We start from the raw sequence: 18,984 nt of genomic DNA, 5'->3' as shown, positions 1-18,984 counted from the left end.
TCTAGCAGAATAATCTAGACTGAATTGACCAGATGTCCTGCATGAACATCTGAATAATTTTTAATAATAAATTGAGGGTTATTGGGTTGTTGTTTTTAAACCGCTAGCTAGTGTTAGCTATAAACTATCAAAAGGTGTGTTTCCATAGCATTGCTAATGTTGTAAACTAGCTTCCAAAAAATCCTCAAAAAGCTAATGATAGCAACAGAAACCACACCATACATGAATTTGTTTGTTTCACATTAGACCAGTAGTTCTCAAATAGTGGAGTCAGGTGGACTTTCAGTATTACTGTCTTTATTGATGCTTGAACGATAAACAAGCCTCCAGTCACTAGGTGGCAGCAGAGCTCAAACTAACCAACAGGCTGCCTATTCAAAACAGTAGAAGAAGAACACAGGAAGCGCATCGTCGACTTCCCTTCTCCAGTCCGATGCTCCAGTCATGTCCGATCATGTCACGTCTTTTACGTGGAGGTTAAAAAAGTAACGAGCTTGTTTTTCTAATGTAAGGAGTAGAAAGTACAGATATTTGTGTAGAAATGTAGGGAGTAAAAGTAAAAAGTCGTCCGAAAAAGAAATAGTCAAGTAAAGTACAGATACCTGAAAAATCTACTTAAGTACAGTAACGAAGTATTTGTACTTCGTTACTTGACACCTCTGGCTTTTACTTTACTTTTCATTCATTAATTAGCCCAACAAACACAAGGGAAAGTACAGTATTTTACAGCATGCTGTTTTAAAACTTAGGCTTTGAGTTATGTGTAAGTATCATAACTTCATAGATCATCTTAAGTAATATTAAAAAACTGTAAGTTTCCCTTCACTCAAAAATGATTTGTTAATGTCCTTTTAATTGGATGTTTGAATGAAAGTGACTTACGTGCAGAGTTTAACACTTTCTCACCAACAAACCTGTTTAAAAGATTAGGAAGCGCCTTGTGTCCAGTGTTCTTGTCATTTCTTCAGTGATAGAGAAGTATAAAGAATTTTAAAATGGTTTTCTACGTACTGAACTGAACCAAACATTCATTCATTCATTCATCTTCTGTACCCGCTTATTCCTGTTAAGGGTCGCGGGGGTCTGCTGGAGTCTATCCCAGCTGTCACCCTGGACAGGTCACCAGTCCATCGCAGGGCTAACACAGAGAGACAGGCAACCATTCACACTCACACGCACACCTAAGGCCAATTTAGAATCACCAATTAACCTAATGAGCATGTCTTAGGATGGTGGGAGGAAGCCAGAGTACCCGGAGAGACCAAACAGATATATACAAATTATTTATCCAAGAATCTGAGTTAATCTGTGGAATTAACCCTTTTTCCATATCACCGGTAGTTCAGCAGTATATATGCGACGGCTCCTTTAAAATAATTTTCCAAATTCTAAACAGTGTTTTCTTAAAATTGCTGATATTGAGTGAAACAAAAAAAAAAACAACAACAACATGTATCACAGTTTCGCAAAAAACCCATATTTATTGCATTGATGGAACTTCGGCTGTCAAATCTTCACATACTTTTTATTTTTTTTTTAATTTTATACTTAAACCATTTATCGTAATTAAAGTATACACAGTGTTCAGTACTACAGGGAACGTACCGGATATCAAAACTGGTATCTGACTTCTGGCTAACGCATGTTTTCTGACACTTCAAAGTGGCTATTCGTTTAAAAAATACTCCAGACGCGGTAGTACTATGAACATGAAGACATAAAACAAATGACACACTCACGTAGACAGAGTACACATCGCCGTCGTTCCACCGAACGATGACAGATCACAGGAGGAGGACTGAATCATCCAGATGTGTGCTACTAATACAAATTTAAGAAACTCTGGGAGTAAAAATGTAATGAGATTTCTATACAAACTATGTACTGTTAATATACATCTGAAAGGATTCTTTATTACTCATCGTTTAAGGGTAATTTCATTTCTCTCTTTGTCTCCTTCAGTGTTTCTGCCTTGTTTGACGAACAAGACTTTTTTTGTTTTTCTTTCAAAACACACACAAAAAAATGTTTTCCTGATGATCAAGTGGAACCCACGTTCACAGATTGAACTCAACAGTATGTACAGACACTGCATGTGTTTGCTGCCCACACACTCACTGACACACGCTGATGCAAACTGATGATGAAAACTGGCAGAATTCAATGTTCCTGCAAGACGAGGCAAAGGGAGAAATCTGCAGGCGGCTGAGGGTCTGAATGGAAATGCATGGAGCTAATAAAGAGAGAGAGGGAGAGAGAGAGAGAGAGAGAGAGAGAGAGAGAGAGAGAGAGAGAGAGAGAGAAGAGCATTTAATGCCAGTGATTTGTCCATCAGTTCATCTGTTTCTGGTCCTGAAGTGGTCGCTGGATCGTGGAAAATGTCTAGAAGAGGAAGGAGGAAAGGGTGGAGGTGCTCCTATGGCCCTCCGCTATAGGAATAATCTGCCTTGTTGTGCATCACCAGCTTGTTGTCCACAAAGTAGAAGCTGTCGGACTGCGTCTCATAAGGGTGCAGGATCATCTCACGCACTGAGGGAGAGGAAACAGGCAGCATTCAGGATTTTGTATCATCAAATCCCCTCTGCGTGGGTGTGTTTAGAGTGTGTAGGAGTATTACGTATGGGTGTGTTTGTGTGTGTGTGTGTGTGTGTATGTGTTTGTGTGCGCGACACTCACTGATTTCCTCAGACAGCGCAGGGAACTCGTAAATGTGCTCGCATGTGTTCTTGCTGCTGGGCATGCAGAAGCCGAACTCGAAATCAAAGCTCTTTAGCAGCTGATCGCGGAAGTAGTGTCTCTCGATCATCCGGAAGTTGTTGATGGGGGTGTCTCCAACCGTGAACTCCACTCTGCAGAGGCACAAGACGTGAGCACCAAATGTAAGCAAAGGAAAACAGAGAACGCCTGCGCTGATTAAAACATTAGGCAAACTTCAAGCTACAGCACAGAACGTCTGCCCCCCCCCCCCCCCCGAGTCTAATTAATTAATTACAGAAACACTGTTGATTCACGTGTCTACAGTCTTCTTTCAGCACTCTTCAGCGAGGAAAAGCCTCTCCAGTGGTAATCTGCGTTAGTCTGATCACTTTCTTTTTTAGACTGTAATCCTTCCTGTTACTGCTGAGTTTCTTGTTTATCTCTTGCATCAGAAACTTTTCTTGGATGCTTCTTAAAATCTAGTTCCTGACCCCCAGACACGACGAGGACACCAAATCGACACCAAAGACTGACACCAAACCAAAGGTCAACCATGACGTCACCTCACCTTGCCTGTGTCTGGACCAAAAAACGCGCCTGCGTGAGAGTAAATAACTCTTCATACCAGCAGGTGGCAGCAGTCTATATTCATCAATCAAACGTGGAAACCAGAATAGTGACTAGTAGCTGGAAGGCTAAGGAGCTACGAAGAGATGGCCTCTCCTGAATCATTTATATATCATCTATAACTTTTTTCATTCTAGACGATCGAGCTGTTATAAAAATAAAAAGAGAACAGTGTTCTGTGTGTGCCCTTTGACCTTTGTCGTTTTGTTTATTCTCGTCAGCCCAGTTTATGTCTTGCGCACTGGTTCGCGGTTCTTGTCGATACACCAACAAGCTGAACTGGCTGAAAAGTGGCAGACGAAAGGCAACAGTGTGGGACACGCCACCAAAACTAGGCCTGCAGATGCTCACTGACTCTGAGTGTCGCATGCACCCGCGATGAACCACAATGTCCACAAACCTAGAATCGGAAAAATATTCAGGTCCAGGTTGTAGAAAACAGCAGTTCCCCTTTAATGCAAGGAGGTCACAAATGGGACATCAAAGCTGAACCAGGAAGTGGATAATAATTTTACTTCGTTTTTTCATTTTTTCTGAAACTATTTGGACTTACGTGGACATGGAAACCTTTTTTTTTATTATTATTATTTTTACAACCAGCTTACATCTTTGTGAATAAAATGTAATTGTTGTAATTATAATAAACATGCGAGGCCAGCAGTTGACACGTGTCTTATTGTGAAAACCCAAACATGAAGAGGCAGCACACAAACATAGCTTCAGGACAAAGCTGACTAATCTCACCAATTTATTCGTGCCATGTCAACGCTAATGTTTCAAACTAGTGACGTCAATGAGTGTGGGGGCAAACTGAGGTCATGTCACCTATATATGACAGATGATTGTCTTAGAGGGTGACATGGTAGTTCACTTCCAAAGGTCCCATGTTACGCTGTTTTTGTCACCATAAAAATTGCACAGAAAATGTTCATGTGCCCAACACAAATGATATGTTTTGAGCTTGTTCATTAAGACCAGATTATCTAGATGAGTCAGCTGCAGAATGCTGCATTCAGTCACAGAGTAGGAGTCTGATAATGAACACCGCCGATGAAGAGCACTGACAGCTATCTGGTGCTTGACTCAGCAGGTGGGCTGCTCTGTATGTTCACACTAATCATCGTCAGCCTGTTGTCCCACTCAGAGGCCCACGCATCCTCCTACATCCGGTCCTGTCAGAGCAGACACTGACCAGACATTATTGCATCAAGTCAACTCGAGGCCTTGGGACAGAGGCGGTATTTCTCTCTCTTACAGTGAGTCATTATCAATGCCAGGTTGACTTACGTTGCTCCAACCTGCCGCAACTGCAGGAAAGCTGGGGTGAACTGGTATCGGACGAATCGGCCGGCGTTGGGGTCACATTGCTTTATACCTCCCGCTGAAGAAGAGATGGAAAAAATAAGCAGTTTACTTTATTTTGTACGTCACATATTAAATCAAAGGTTTGCGCTAAATGACAGTTGACAGTATGTGCAGAAGACTCTTTGCGATGTCATAGAGATGGGAGAAATCTTGTAAAATAAATTTAAAAATTAAATTAATTAAAAACACCTTTAGAAGAGAGAAAAAACATTTAAACTCTGTATTTATCACACGTTCAAACTTTATGGGTGTTTCATATAATCTGTTATCTAGTTTCTGACCTGGTGTTGGAGGTTTTGTAATCTCAAAAAGGACCGTCCCTGTTTCCATGTCACGGATCTTAAACCTGGTGAAGTCGATCATGTGAACGTTTTCTTCTGGAGAGCAGAGGTAATCTGAAAAAAAGAGAAAAAAAGAAGACATAAGAGCCTTTATACATTATCCAACCTCAAGCAGTCTATTACTTCTTTGTTCAAACTGTCAATTTGCATAAAGTAAGATGTCAATTGATGAAAAACGCACTCTCTGCCAAGACATAAACTAATGTGTGGCTACACGCAGGTCTGAGCTGGCTTCATTTACATTCATTAAAAGCCTGCTCTGTGCGGAACACATTCTTCTGATCTTTCTTTTGGATGCACTCCACTGTAGCCTCAGAGCAGTGCCAGGGAAAGCTATTTTTTACACGTCATATCGTTCTGTGCGATACAAAACTCTCTGTGAACCCTCAGCTGCACTCATGAAAGCACGGACAGCAGTTCAGGTCACCCACTGCGGATTACTAGGCCTGCACAAGGTGATAAAGGAAAAGCAAGACACACTGGTCCAGTCCAAAGGTTTATATATGCCCACAGTTGTGACGTTAACTGTAACTCTAAATTAGCAAAGAGTCATTTGATTTCTTTCCTTTATCATTTTTGTGCTCAGTTTGAACATACAGTACATATTAAAATAGTCAGTGGTTCAGTTTGAGCCAAATTCACTTATTCGTGAGAGCATTAATTTAGATAAGGAAACCTCACAACACGACAGGAACAAGTGAAGAAACTTAGAGGCACATTAGAAATAGCGTTGTTTAGATGATCGCACTCTGTGCATGTATTGTATGACAAAGTTGTACCGTATCATATGGTATTGTACTGCATTGTATGATATGGTATGGTATTTCATTTCATTTAATTTTATTTGGCACATAAAATACAATAAAAACTCAACAACAATACAAAAAAATACACTGACAATACGTAATTAAAGAAGGTACAAACATAAAGGCATGCCAGGGAAACCCCAAAAAACCCTCAAGGGGCTTGGTATGGTATGGTATCGAATTATATCGTATCGTATTGTATCGTATTGCATGGTATTGCATGGTATGGTATGGTATGGTATGGTATGGTATCGTACAGATTGGTATCGAATTGTATCGTATCGTATCGTATCGTATCGTATCGTATCGTATCGAATCGAATTGCATTGTATGATATGGCATGGTATGGATTCGTGATAGTTTGTGTGGCCAAATTATATTGATACATGCCAATGATTGCTCTTGCATTAACACAAGCTGTAAACATTAATTAACAAATCAGTTGCTTTTTCAATCTTCTGGATGATTCTGTCGGAGAGATTCCTATTATTACTTTTCTCTAACACGTTTGTGATTGCATTGACCAGCAGCATGGCCCGTGATTGCACTGAACCAGTGTGGTCATTAATACGTGTGTGTTGTAGGCATGTGTGAGACACTCCCTTCCCCATGGTCCAGGATTAGACCTAAGAGGCTTATTGTGTTTTACCATCACATGGACCGACACACACACACACATACATGCACACAAACGCACACAAACGCACACGCAAACTTGTGTTTCTATCTTTGTAAGGACATGATGCATTGTCTTTCCCCTTACCCTAACCCTAATGGGTTGGGTTTTTGACAGAAAATTACTACAGATTGTATCATTGATTGTGCTCTATGCTCACTTTACCTTCAACTTTAGACTAGTTACACATAGATAGGCTTGTATCGCAATGACACAACTAAATGTAAAACCTATGCATAATCTTTTATTTAACATCTTTATGACCCTTTATGCAACATCTTTATGGTTGCATTTACAATGTTTTCTCACCTGTTCTTCTGCCTTCACAAGGTCATTGCACTGAGGATGTTGCGAGCAACAAGTGATAAGGGACTAATATTACTCACATTACCATGGAAATCACATACCAAGATTATCTGTATAAAAGCTGTGTGTGTAGGAGAGAAAGCCAGAGGAGCTTCTCTCCAGGGAGAACCTGTAATTAGACTCTCTGTTAATCGCTGATTAAAGAAACCTTTTTAACTTCTGACCAGAGTCTCTCGAAGCTCTTTTTATATCAGTTTTGACCCTCAGAAAGTTGTGGGACGCATAACAACAAAATGTCCCCGCAATGTTAGCATTCCCTGAAAAATGGGCCCCCACAACATGATAAAAACAAAACCACACACACAGATCCAGTACGATTTAATTAGGGTTACTGTTAGAACAGTTATTATTAGCAGTCTGTGCTGCATAAAGGTTGAAGACTTTTTCTTATTGATGATTTGATAGAGCACATTCATTAAGAGAGTAATAAGGGAAATGAAAAGTCACACTGAATTAATCATCAACATACATGAAAGCGTCTGTGTCACACGCATGCGTTCACACACAAACACGCACGGCCGCATCCTCTAATATTTCTTAGGGTTAAGGAGCAGATGGGCCACGCAGGCTTTAGCCACCTGCTCCAAGATATTTATAGAGCTTTTCACAAAGTGCAGCGCTACATAATACCTGACACCTTGTCTAAAAAGGTCTCTCTGGTGAAACATGACTATTTAGTACAGTCGATGTAACATACAATTCAGATGAGAAATTATAATAATAATGAAATCTGTGGAGATTTAATGACTAATTAAAAAAAGAATAAAGAAAAGTTATTCAAACTGAAATCAAAGAGGAGAACATCTTTTGCTTTTTCATTCTACGAGGCGATGGCCAGGGAAAATTATGAAAGACACTTATTTCATAGTCGAAATGGAAATATATTATTTACAGAATAGATGAAGTTCGACTTCATACCCACAGTCATAAGCTGGCAGAACCGTATGAACATTTTTAAACAGTGTTGTATTTAATTCTTTAGTGTTTTCTTAAGATGGTCGTACAAAAGTATATTTGTGAGCACAAGACATCACAAAGTGCTTCAAAATAAAAACACGTCAATTCAGTTTTAAATCCATGACAGTAGTGTCTAAATTTACAATTATTTTATGTCATATAAGTCCATATAAATAAAAACTGTGATGTTGTATTTATGAAATCTGTTGCAGCATTTGAGAAAAGGTTTTACTCCCTCATAAATAAGACACTCAAAGAAATGTCTCCTTTATTACGTGTATATAAGCTTTGCTTTTTAGGTGATATCACCTTGTTGACCATGTATTGTGATGGTCACTGAGCTGCACAACAGTGATAATAGTGTAAATGCTGATAGGAGGCATGTTTTCATTAATACATTCACAAAATACATCTATTTTTGTTCACTTGCTGCTGTTGCATATATCTGCACGCACATTGCTGGGTGAACTTTGCTGATCTCTGCTGATGATTGACTTGCTCTGGACGTGTATTCATGTACAGTGTTTCCATGGCGAGCGTCACAAGACCGTAAAGCATGTAAAGCTACTCTGGTTCAAAAATGTAAAGTCTTTATACTGCCATCCAAACTAGTAAGAGGGTTAGAGAGCTGCTGTTTGATGCAGTGCCCTCTAGTGCCAGTTCATTTTATGTGAGGGGATTATCTACTCTGAGAACATTACTATAAGCCTACTGTCAGCCGGTTTCCCACGAAGTAAAAGAAAGGTAAAACTTTTCCACAGGATTTATAAAGTGCGTGCATACTGTGCAGCCTCAATATGAGAGTTATTCTGACTGGAAGTCAGATGTAAACTGGTAAATGCTGTTACATAATACTGTGCAAATCTACCCAGAGATGAGCACTGCATGTTTGGACAACTCGTACCAAAAATACAGGCGTCTACAACATGGTCTATTTCCATAAATACTTTTTACTGTTGCTGTTTAATATGACAGCAGAAGAGTGATGAAACCCACATCAGGGCCTTGGGTCAAATGATTGACTCAGTGTCCTGAACTTAAAATAGCTAATGTAATTGCAGCCTCAACAATATTTTTAGTGTGGAGGATGTATTAGATAAGTCAATTTAAAGTCTGCCTGTGTGTAATCCTGCTGAGACTGTGAACTGAAAGCCAAAACCAGCGACCCAACTTTGCTATTAAAGCATTTTAATGGAAAGCTAATCTAACATATCAGTCAGTTTTAGGATAGTGAAACACGCGACCACGTAGCGTTTGAAGCTGTTTAAGCTTCTTCTCAAGCCAGCAATGCTCGTCCAACTTGCATGGAAATTAATTTGATCGAACTCCAGTCAGCAAGTGTTTGTTTGGGTGACAGTGTAAATGGACCCAAGATGCATTGAAGAAAGTTTGTGATCCTATTGGCAAGTGTACAGTACATACAGGCAGCTGTGGTTCAGTAGGTTCATCCATGGCAATAAATGCTGAGTTGTCCTTGAGTAAGGTGCTGAACCCTGAGTTGCTTGGCACTGATGCATATACGTGTCTGAACTTGTGTCACCAAGTGGGAAAATATTTCATTGTAATTGTAAAGAGCTTTGACAACAGGTTGAGCAATTTATGAATACAAGTCCATTTAACAATTCCAGAGTGACTGACATTGTGACTGCGTTGAAGACAAGGGTAAATGGACTTTTGGTGTTAAACAACATGCAAAAACTATGTGGAAGAATGTTTGTGTGCAATTGTCCCAAACCTGTCAGGCTGCAGTTAGGCTAGATGTGCAAGTAACTCAGCAAAACAACAAGCGGTTTTTCATCTCTCAAGACACTTGTGAGGAGGATGAGTCGTGAGCTGGACACAACTATCAGATCTTTCTGTGGACAATGTATATTAATGCCAGGGGTAAATGTAATCTGGGTAAAATCACAAGTAGATACAATCTGGATTGCAGACACATTTCAAGACCAGGTGTAAATTATGTCATAGTCACACCAGAAGCCTTTGAGCTATCCACTCAATGTATCACTTCTGATAAAAAAAATTGTGGGCATTTGTTTAGAAACCTGAGGGAAGAGTACTCTGAACGGCGCCACTGGGCGCACTGTCTTCGTGGGCAGATGACCGATAGATGCATTTTGTGAATCAGCGGCGGCTGCTCGCCAAAGCCGCTGAATAAAGACAGATGGAGCATTTCATCTGATAGCACAGCCAACGAAGTCACTCAGTGCAGTGCAGGAATCTGCACAGCACCGCGTCACGCCTACACTCGCGAGAAGCTCAGACTGCGCTACAAAATGCACTTTGATTTCACAGCCTGTGAACATGGAGCAGCGTGGCTGATGACAGCTCACTGTATACCCACTTTCAGAGATTTGTAGTAGCACTGAAAAGCTGCTCTATTCAGGAGCTAAAATAAGGCGTGACAGAGAAACAAGATGGATATTTATGGAAAAGAATTGTGAAGCGTCTTGAATGTGCGATGAATTAATCTCCTTTTATAGGCTGCGGTTTGTCACAGTCTTTTTATAAACACGTTCAGGGCCCTGGTTTCACAGAAATAACAGATGAACTAGACTTCCACTTGGGGATATGTGGGATTGTTAAATGCTGCTGAATTGCTTGCGTTCAGCCAAAGCAGTCTTATTTGTCAAAGTGTGAATGATGAGCTTCTAAAAATCAATGTCAGTATGCTGAAAAAGTGTCTTTTAAGAAAAGAGATTAAGAACCCGTTTCATCCGAACAATCAAATAATCTCATGCGGACACTTTTCACCAGTAACTGGTGAGATCTCCTTGTGTAAAATAGCATTTTGGTAAAGGTGGGTTTATCTATATCCACGAAGACTCACCGAAGAATTACTCTGACATCTTCACACACTGATCCATTTGTTCTCCTGTAATGATAAACGCTCTCCTATATGCTCAATAAAACCACAACTTGTTGTTTTTACTCTTGTGCAAACAGATGCGACGTGTTGATTAATGCGGCTCATGAATCACAGCACTGCTTTACAACTTGACGACGTGCCATAAAACAAACAAAGGTTTAAAGATTTTTCTTGTCCAATATCTACACCGTGACGCACACGTTCATACCTCAGCTTTTTTCCTTTCCTTCACACCCACACACACACACACACACACACACACACTGTGGAGTGCTCCACTTCACTTCCTTCAACACTGTCACCTAGCAACGCTCCTTCTGATAGCGCGCCAGCTCGATTAGCCCGTCTTTTCCCTTCCCCTCATCCACCTGCCTGCTCCACAACAACAAGGTGCAGCAGTGAATCAAAAGAGAATATCTTGGGTTAGGCATCAGTGGTATGCAAATGAAATGCTCCACGTGTGGGATCTGATGAAGGCATACCCGAGGCCTCCTCCTATAGAGGGCCTTCCTTTTGTCTGATTTCAAAACACAAAGCAGAGAAGGGAATAAGATATGACGTGGTGTGCGAACTGTTACTTCAATTACAATATGAAATTACAGATTGTAATGCACTTTCCTCTCCCTGAAGGGAAGCAAAACGCTCACAGACCCAAAGACCAGCGTCAGACTTTTGTTAAACAAAATCATTTTCACTCAACTGGGATTAAAAAAATCCCATTGGCAGCAGATACTGTAAAGAGAGTAAAGTTAGCGCCGTGTCCTGAGTCGAGCTGTGTCTGTGTGTTCAGATCCAAAGAGTGTCTTACACCAAAGTGGCATTCATAAAGAGCGAGCGAGCTGCCACTTATAGCTCCTTAATCCCAAAGATTAGCCCGGAGTTACAGACTTTCAGCCACAAGGATTGACTTCACATGCCTTATTCGTTCTGCTTGACTCCGAAAGGGCCCTGATCAATTGTGAAACAGCGCGTTGAATTGATCTCTGTGCACAAGGAAGAACAATGCAAACATGTTTACCTTGTGTTAAAATATTCCATAGCCGAGGGCAGCTAATGGCATTAGCATTCAACATCCGCATTCGCGTTATGATGTACGGTGCACCTGTGTGTGGCAAGCTGTTTCATGTCTCTCACTTAACAGCACCTGTGGGCAAACTGGCAAATGGTGAGGTTCATGGAGAGGTTGTATTCTGAGCAGCTGAATGCAGATGAGAGTCCCTCCTCTTATCTTACCGACACCACAAAAGAGGGGGAAAAAAATAACATTATTCTATGAGGATTTATAAGCTCCTTGTTTGAAGATGACAACCATGAGCCATTCAGGCCGTTTTGCTTCCTATACCTGCAACAGGTTCACCTTTTGGGATTCGTGCTCTTTCTTCCTTTTTGGCTAGCTTCCCAAGTTTTGAATATGTTTTCTAAATGTTTTTCTATATTTTTCTGAAGCTACCACTACCAGCTGCCTGTTAGCTTAGCTAGAAACGGAGAGACTGGAAATGGAGAAACTCACTGCGCCTCAAAACACGTGTTTACAATTGTTATCTTGAATGTGTTGACATTGACGAGTGTGGCAACATGCCATGCTCGAAACATTGCAGTGGTCAAAAAGCTGTGTGAAATGATGGACCTTTCTCACCCTCGATGATTGCCATTTTGGCTCCGTAGCGTAGTTGTAAAGCCAGCTGTGATGAACCAAATTAACCTGGGCTCTCTCCCTCTGTACTGACATCTGTGTCGTCCTTATATTTCATGTATTTTCATGGGTGAAAAAGGTCCATTGCTGCCTTCAAACGGGGGCATATTTACCATGTTCACGAGAAATGTCCACATGAATGGCTCCTCCTTGTGGTATTTGTGACATCAAAAGTAGAAATTTTATTAATTATATCTTAATATATTAGAATGTAGTTGTACAGTATAGAGCTCTCCTCGTAACCTTTTCATCTGTCTGAGGAAAATGTTGATATTCCCAACGGCCTCATCCTTTCTTATGACAAGTATTTAGCTTGTTAAAGTGTTAGCCACCAGCTAACTAGCTGTGATGCTGAAGTTAGCACTTTAACGGCAAGCATTTGGTGTACACAACCTCCCATGTCCTAACCACAAGCTCAATTTAACAAGTTCCATTTAAACACATTGTAGTATTTTCAAACTTAGGAAATGACAGCTGAGGAATCTCCAGTTGTTGGTGTTAGCTTGCGTCTTCCCAAAGTGTTTGTGTTAAAGGTAGGTACTATCTGTACTCCGGTCAGTACTACTATATGATCTAAAATTCATGCTCCAAGCGAACATGTACATTTACATGTAAGTATTTGAAATGACATACAGCAACACATTTTGAAACCATTGCCTCTTAACTGTGGCTTTTCTTTAAGGCTTGATACTTGAAACTCACTTTGTAAAATCTTCACAAAAACTGCAGAGGTTATGAATAAAAAGCTTTCTACAGTGGAAAGATCATCAAAGATGAGTGAGAGTTATACCATTAACTTATTACTTATACCCCTTTGTTCTGAAGGAAATTGTTAAAAATCTAACCTACAGATGTAATATTTCTAAATTCAACGATTTATTAGGAATTGGATGCAAAGTAGACGCGCAAAAACAAATTTAAATTTGTTTTTATGTGGTTATTGGAAGCAAAAGGAGCATTTTAGCTTCTGATTTCCAAAAGTAGACCAACAAGAGCATAGAAAAAAGTAAAATCCAAGTATTCTGATATGTTCTTTCACAAAGTAAATTGAATTCTAACCATACTTATTTACCATAATATTTATGCCACGTGCACTTACTGCCTATTGCACTTCTGGTTAGATGCTAAACTGCATTTTGTTGCTCTGTACATGTACATGTGTAATGACAATAAAGTTGAATCTAATCTAATCTAATCTAATTTGTGAGAACAAGCGTCTCCTGTTTAAGTCTGCTGGTGTTATAATAGGATATATCATAGGAGTAACACATGTATTGGTCACATTATAAAAATTGCTCGAGTAGTAAATGTCTCCCAGCTCTGCAGAAAAGCTGAGAATAACGACGGTTACATCCTGTCTAGGATCATCCCTGTTTAATCTGATTGAGTCTCTGAAAATTCATCCTTTCGTGAGGAGACGTTGGGACAATCACCGTCTCAGCTAAACTAGATAAGGAATAAAATTCATACTCGTAGACTAGAGACTCTCTAGTCCTGTGGTTTGCAAATTGTAAGAAACTTCCAGTGTGTTGCAAGAGGAAGCAGAGTAAAACATTTCATTTTTCAGATGTTCCACTGATGATTGCCTTTTTGCTATGGATGACTGGATCAGCTTATCTCCTGACAGGACTCAAACAAATCTTCAAATACAAGATAATGCATATTTGCATGTTGTTCTGAGCTCTTATGATTTAATATAAAAACTGTCAATTGAAATTCAAAATATACACAAGGTCAATGAGATTCAGTCAGAGTTTTTTTTTTTTTTTTTAAATCCAGAAACATTAGCACTGGCAAGTCATTACTGGGTTATTATATAGGATCAATAATCCTATCAGACTCTTACACATGCTTTTGCAGTCTCACATAATTTATCTTAACCGTAATAAAACTACCTGGTTCTGAGATGAAGCCCGAGAGGCAGCTCATGAGCCGGTGTTGACGACCGGCGTGGATGCGACGGGCCATCTCTCTCCTCAACTCACATCACACTGAAAAAATAACCTTGCGACAGCTGTGCACGGGCGATTAAGAACCGGCTGCACCAATCAATTTTAATTAAAGCTGTATCCATTGTGCTGGCAGACATCACAGAGTGGAAATCCCGCCCGAACGTAGATAAAGCGCCGCTCTGTGTCCCAGACTTATTAAGGCCAAATAATTGATCGCCCATTAGTGTAAAAGGAAGAAGACTGGTTTGAGTAAATCATCTACATGAGGCTAAATCACACACCAGCACCTAAACAATCCTTTGTGTCAGAAATACCCACAGTCCAAGAGGAACTAGCATCACTGAAGAACTTTCTGAGGTATTTTCTGTTTGTCTGTGTTTTATCTTGCAAAGCATTTTGGAAAACATTTAGAAATGCAAACTCTTAAAGAAGTTGGAATGGCAGATCAAGTAAAACCAAGTTATAGTATTTTAGTACTCTTATTCAGAAATGCATGCATTATTATTAAAATATAAAGTGGTATCAATGAAGAGCAGACCGAGGTCAGGATAGAACAAGTCGTAAATGACTGCGCATCATCTGATATTGATGCACATTTTGTGTCCTTGAACGGTCCGATGGTTGAGCAGCGCCACACATTCACTCACATGCCGTTCTTAGGTCAGAACTGATGTTCAGCCATTCTTGTAACTTCTTAACACACGTACATTCAGTTCTCACAGGAAGTGGCAGGTTTCAAGCCTCTCGCTTATTATAGCCTATCCCAGCTGTCATCGGGCGAGAGGCAGGATACAGCCTGGACAGGTCGCTAGTCTATTGCAGGGCCAACACAGCGAGACAGACGGTGAGAGGAAGCCGGAGTACCCGGAGAGAACCCACGCAGACACAGGGAGAACATGCAAACTCCACACAGAAAGGCCCAGTCGGCCCATGGATTCGAACCCGGAACCTTCTTGCTGTGAGGCATCAGTGCTAACCACCACAACACTGTCCCGCCCAGCTATGTTTTAATCAGCATATTTTTATGCACATTTTGAACTATGACAATGTAGAAAGATTTTATGGATCATGGACACACTTTTTCCAAGTAATTTCTGACTTAGTGAACGTTAAAGCTGCCGCTTGAAGAGAATACATGTCTCTTTTGTGTGTGGTGCTTGTTGTATATTTTCCTTTGTGCATTGCAGTCAATACATTTCTTTGTCTTCATCTCCAGACAGCACAAAACACGTCCCATAGTAGTTGACATGGAAGAATAATTACAACTTGCCTCGTTAAAAAAAGGAATGAATCACTTTCTGCCCATCCAAGTTTTGTTTATTTTTTCTTTTTTTTTTTTACTTGTTTTAGTTTTGGCAGTTGGCAAACTACTTGTTTTGTTTTTGTTCTGTTTATTAGAGCCGTGAGTGTCGTAGCTTACCCTACCCTAGTTTTTTATTGCAAACCTGTCGATGGAAATGGGCCCAATTCGCATTTGTTTGGTTTTTTCCGACATTTGAAAAGATTTGCTTGAAGTTTTCGTGACAGTTATATATATTGTCATATGTGTTAAATGTTGGCTGGTTTGTCAACAGATACGGCTATATTCAAGAGTCACCAGGTTCTGTTGCAAGTTGCAGGGTGTGTGGATCTCAGCTAGCTGCTGCTAGAGGGCCGATAAACCTCTCCACATTAACAAAAATAAAATCATGCATGTTGGTGTAGAGGATATGTAAATGCCCCTTTGAAAGAACTCATATGATTTGCCCAACGCTGCTCAATGCAACCATAAACAACCCACCAACACGGCCCCCCGGGGTGTCTTAACGCAGGGCCGTTTTCTGTCTGAATCCCCCCGCTAACAGTGTGTTAAACCAGACAGCTGGCTCTCTGAGGTTGCTTGAATCCAAATGGGGAGTGTATCATTTTAAATTCATAGTTTAAAATTTAAAAGCGTTTTCAGTGAGAGGCACAATTGTGCTTATTTCTAACCCAAAATTCCCACCCCTGCTGGTGAAGCACTCCAGCGTGCTTACATGAAAACACAATTAGGCACGGTGGGTAATAGGGAAGTGGATATCACGCAGAAGTAAACAACAATTTCAACACAATATCCAGAAATGCTCTAAAACAAGTACATGTGAGTTAAACGATGTAAGACACTTTAAAAATGCATGTTTGATTCTAACCAGACATGTCATCAGTCAGTAATTACTGTACATCGTCACATAATGTCCCAAAGTGGCACTAATTTAGTTGGTATCATCAGTTTGTCTGTTCATGTCTCACTGCAGGCAAATCATCAGTCATCCGTCATGCAAACTGTAAACTGATAATGTGCCATTTTTCATGTCACAGCGGTGCCTCTTCGCCTGCCTGGATTATATTTCTTCTCCGCTCTGCCTGTGTGACAATGAGCCACTGTGCCTCGCTTATCAGCACTGAACCGCCGTGACAGACCGGAGCTGGGCTGCCCCAAAATGGTGGCGTTCACTTCCCCAAAGCACAGCCGGCGAAGTCACTTACACTGCAGGATTAGGCATATCCCGCAACCCCTTTCTCCAGATGGGATTTCCGTTCCCTTGCAGCAGAGACCACTGCTGACGGGTCGCGAGACGTATCGTTGGCGGTCAAATATCTGATTTGAAAATGACGGCACACACATGTTTCTAGCAAAACATGCGGCTGTGTAAAGCCTGCGTATAAATGGAACACAGGAGCTACATTTCCAATCTTATATTGTGGCTCTCGGGTCATTAATTACCTGAGGTGTATCACTTCATAGCAGAATGCTATGTTACAGCCTTCCTGACATAATCCAGATTACATGTCAGTGGAGAGCGGAGATTACTGCACCATCATGAGTGATTTGGGAATTATCGCACTGATGCAGCCCAAGTGTTTCTCCACTGCTGAGGGGCTACAGACGGAAAGCAGATGTGATTGGCTGAGAAAGGATGAGGACAGTGTGAGAGAGTGGGTGTTATGATGCTTTTGTGTCAGAGTGAGTTCCGCTTTGACTCCAGACTTCTCTGTCACTTCAAGCTAGAAACATGAAAATAAACAGAAAGAATTTACTACCGCATCAGTGGTAACACATCTCGTTTGTTTTGCAGAAAGCTGATTTAGATTCTGGTTCTGGTTAATGTTTACAGCTGGATTGATAATGACCACAATTTATTCATATAATCTGTATTTAAAAATTTCATTCTAAGGAGTCGGGGTAAAATCAAAAAACTCAATGCAATCTCCCCTCACAGTCACTTGTGTTCATTTTCCCATTCATAGACAAAACTGTTGAGATGAGGTAGAAAACCCCCGACATTGACTTGATATTTCTATTCATCTGTTGATCTGAACTCAAGAATGGACTTATGAAGTGGACTCTATTTCCTTGAATGTCTCTGAAGCTTCTCAGTCATTTAGATCACACTGTATTTAAAACAAAACTAAAACAACGGCGACTGCACCTGGGGTATCAAGAAACCTCAAACAAGTCCTTGGGCCTTTCTTTTCAATATGCTTTCATCCAGTGAACCATTTCTTCCGGCCTGTGGGTATCTGTTCTGGCTCAGGATTGAATTCTGAATCCAAGCCACCTCCACAAACTGTATAGTTTCGTAACATTCCACTCATTCAGGTCCAGTTTTAATCTCTTTCATAACACCGGCTCGCCGTATGCTCTAAACCAGCAGCTTAGCCGAGTTCAAAGTTTGTAAAAGCGACTCTCTTCTAACTTCACTCTGCGATTACAGCCAAATAAACCGGGTTTGCTTTCATCTGTCACTGTCCATCCTGTTTCCATTGCACAATGTGGAAACAGTTTCCATTATATGATTAACAACGGGCTGATGATATCCTTCTCTTGTTTGTTCCAACTTAACTCCTCCTGACCGCGAGGAGCTTTAATCACTGGATCGCAACTCTGGCCACCTGTTACCTCAGAGCCACAGGTGTCTGGAGGTAAAGGAGTAGTAAAGGACACTTTTTTTTTTTTTTTTTTTTTTACCCAGCAGTATTTGAGAGGCACACCAGGAAGTGCATGAGCTCACCTTCTCTCTTTCAGTGCCTACACACAGACACTGAGAGATGAAACAACTACAAGCGTTCAAACTGAACCATTAATAGTAGGCATGGTCGATCCACAGGCAAACAGTAGCTGACCTTGGATAAGACATTAAACCTATAAGTGCTCAGTGACTGTAATGCTCACTGGTTAAAAGTAGTGAGTCTTATTTAAAGCTGTACAGACTCTGAGGTTGTCTCAGACTGTGTCGCTGTCCATGGTATCTGTGCCTAGTTCCTGGAGACGACCACTAATGCTTAAAACAACACTCACTAAACAAGGAAAGAAAATCACTAAGCCCTCCTAACTGTACGGTTTTAACTAGTCCTCCAATCGTGCTAGTTACAGCAGGTCACTTACTCTTGGTGATCTTCTGTAGCCCGAGCACATCGTCGGGTGTTATTACGGTATTTCTGCGCAATTCTTCTTCGGTTCTAACCGGGATCCCCATGTCTGATGAGTTGCAGCCTTGCTGCACTTTCATGTCCAACTGAAGAAGGTTGTTCTGTGCGTGACCTGGCAGGAACTGAGGCTTTCTGATGCTCTCGGCGTCGTCGCCGCAGGAGCAGATTTACTTGCGTCGGAGCCTT

At 40.8% G+C, this 18,984-nt stretch overlaps 1 protein-coding gene across 2 annotated transcripts; it reads right to left on the bottom strand.

The window, feature by feature from the left end:
• Positions 1-1,623: 1,623 nt before the first annotated feature.
• Positions 1,624-18,984, bottom strand: unc119a1 (unc-119 lipid binding chaperone a1). Of its 2 annotated transcripts, none has more exons than XM_084558289.1 (5): positions 18,755-18,984; positions 4,971-5,084; positions 4,612-4,705; positions 2,677-2,849; positions 1,624-2,529 (listed from the first exon to the last, which is right to left on the bottom strand). In XM_084558289.1, the coding sequence occupies exons 1-5, from the start codon at positions 18,876-18,878 to the stop codon at positions 2,417-2,419; spliced, it is 618 nt and encodes a 205-aa protein (XP_084414415.1). In that variant the 5' UTR covers positions 18,879-18,984; the 3' UTR covers positions 1,624-2,416. The 2 variants fall into 2 exon arrangements, with proteins under 2 accessions (XP_084414415.1, XP_084414416.1); XM_084558290.1 differs by having other exon boundaries at positions 4,612-4,699.

This window comes from Chelon labrosus, assembly GCF_963514085.1.
Source record: "Chelon labrosus genome assembly, chromosome: 13".
Taxonomy (NCBI): domain Eukaryota; kingdom Metazoa; phylum Chordata; class Actinopteri; order Mugiliformes; family Mugilidae; genus Chelon; species Chelon labrosus.
The sequence above is the reverse complement of the archived record's forward strand: the minus strand, read 5'-3'. Positions and strand labels throughout refer to the sequence as shown.

Coding starts and splice junctions, on each gene's coding strand:
- unc119a1 (XM_084558289.1), bottom strand. CDS start 18,878: ATGAAAGTGCAGCAAGGCTGCAACTCATCAGACATGGGGATCCCGGTT. Junction 2,850..4,611: donor TTGCGGCAGGTTGGAGCAAC/GTAAGTCAACCT, acceptor GTGCCTCTGCAG/AGTGGAGTTCACGGTTGGAG. Junction 2,530..2,676: donor TGCGCTGTCTGAGGAAATCA/GTGAGTGTCGCG, acceptor CCTCTCCCTCAG/TGCGTGAGATGATCCTGCAC.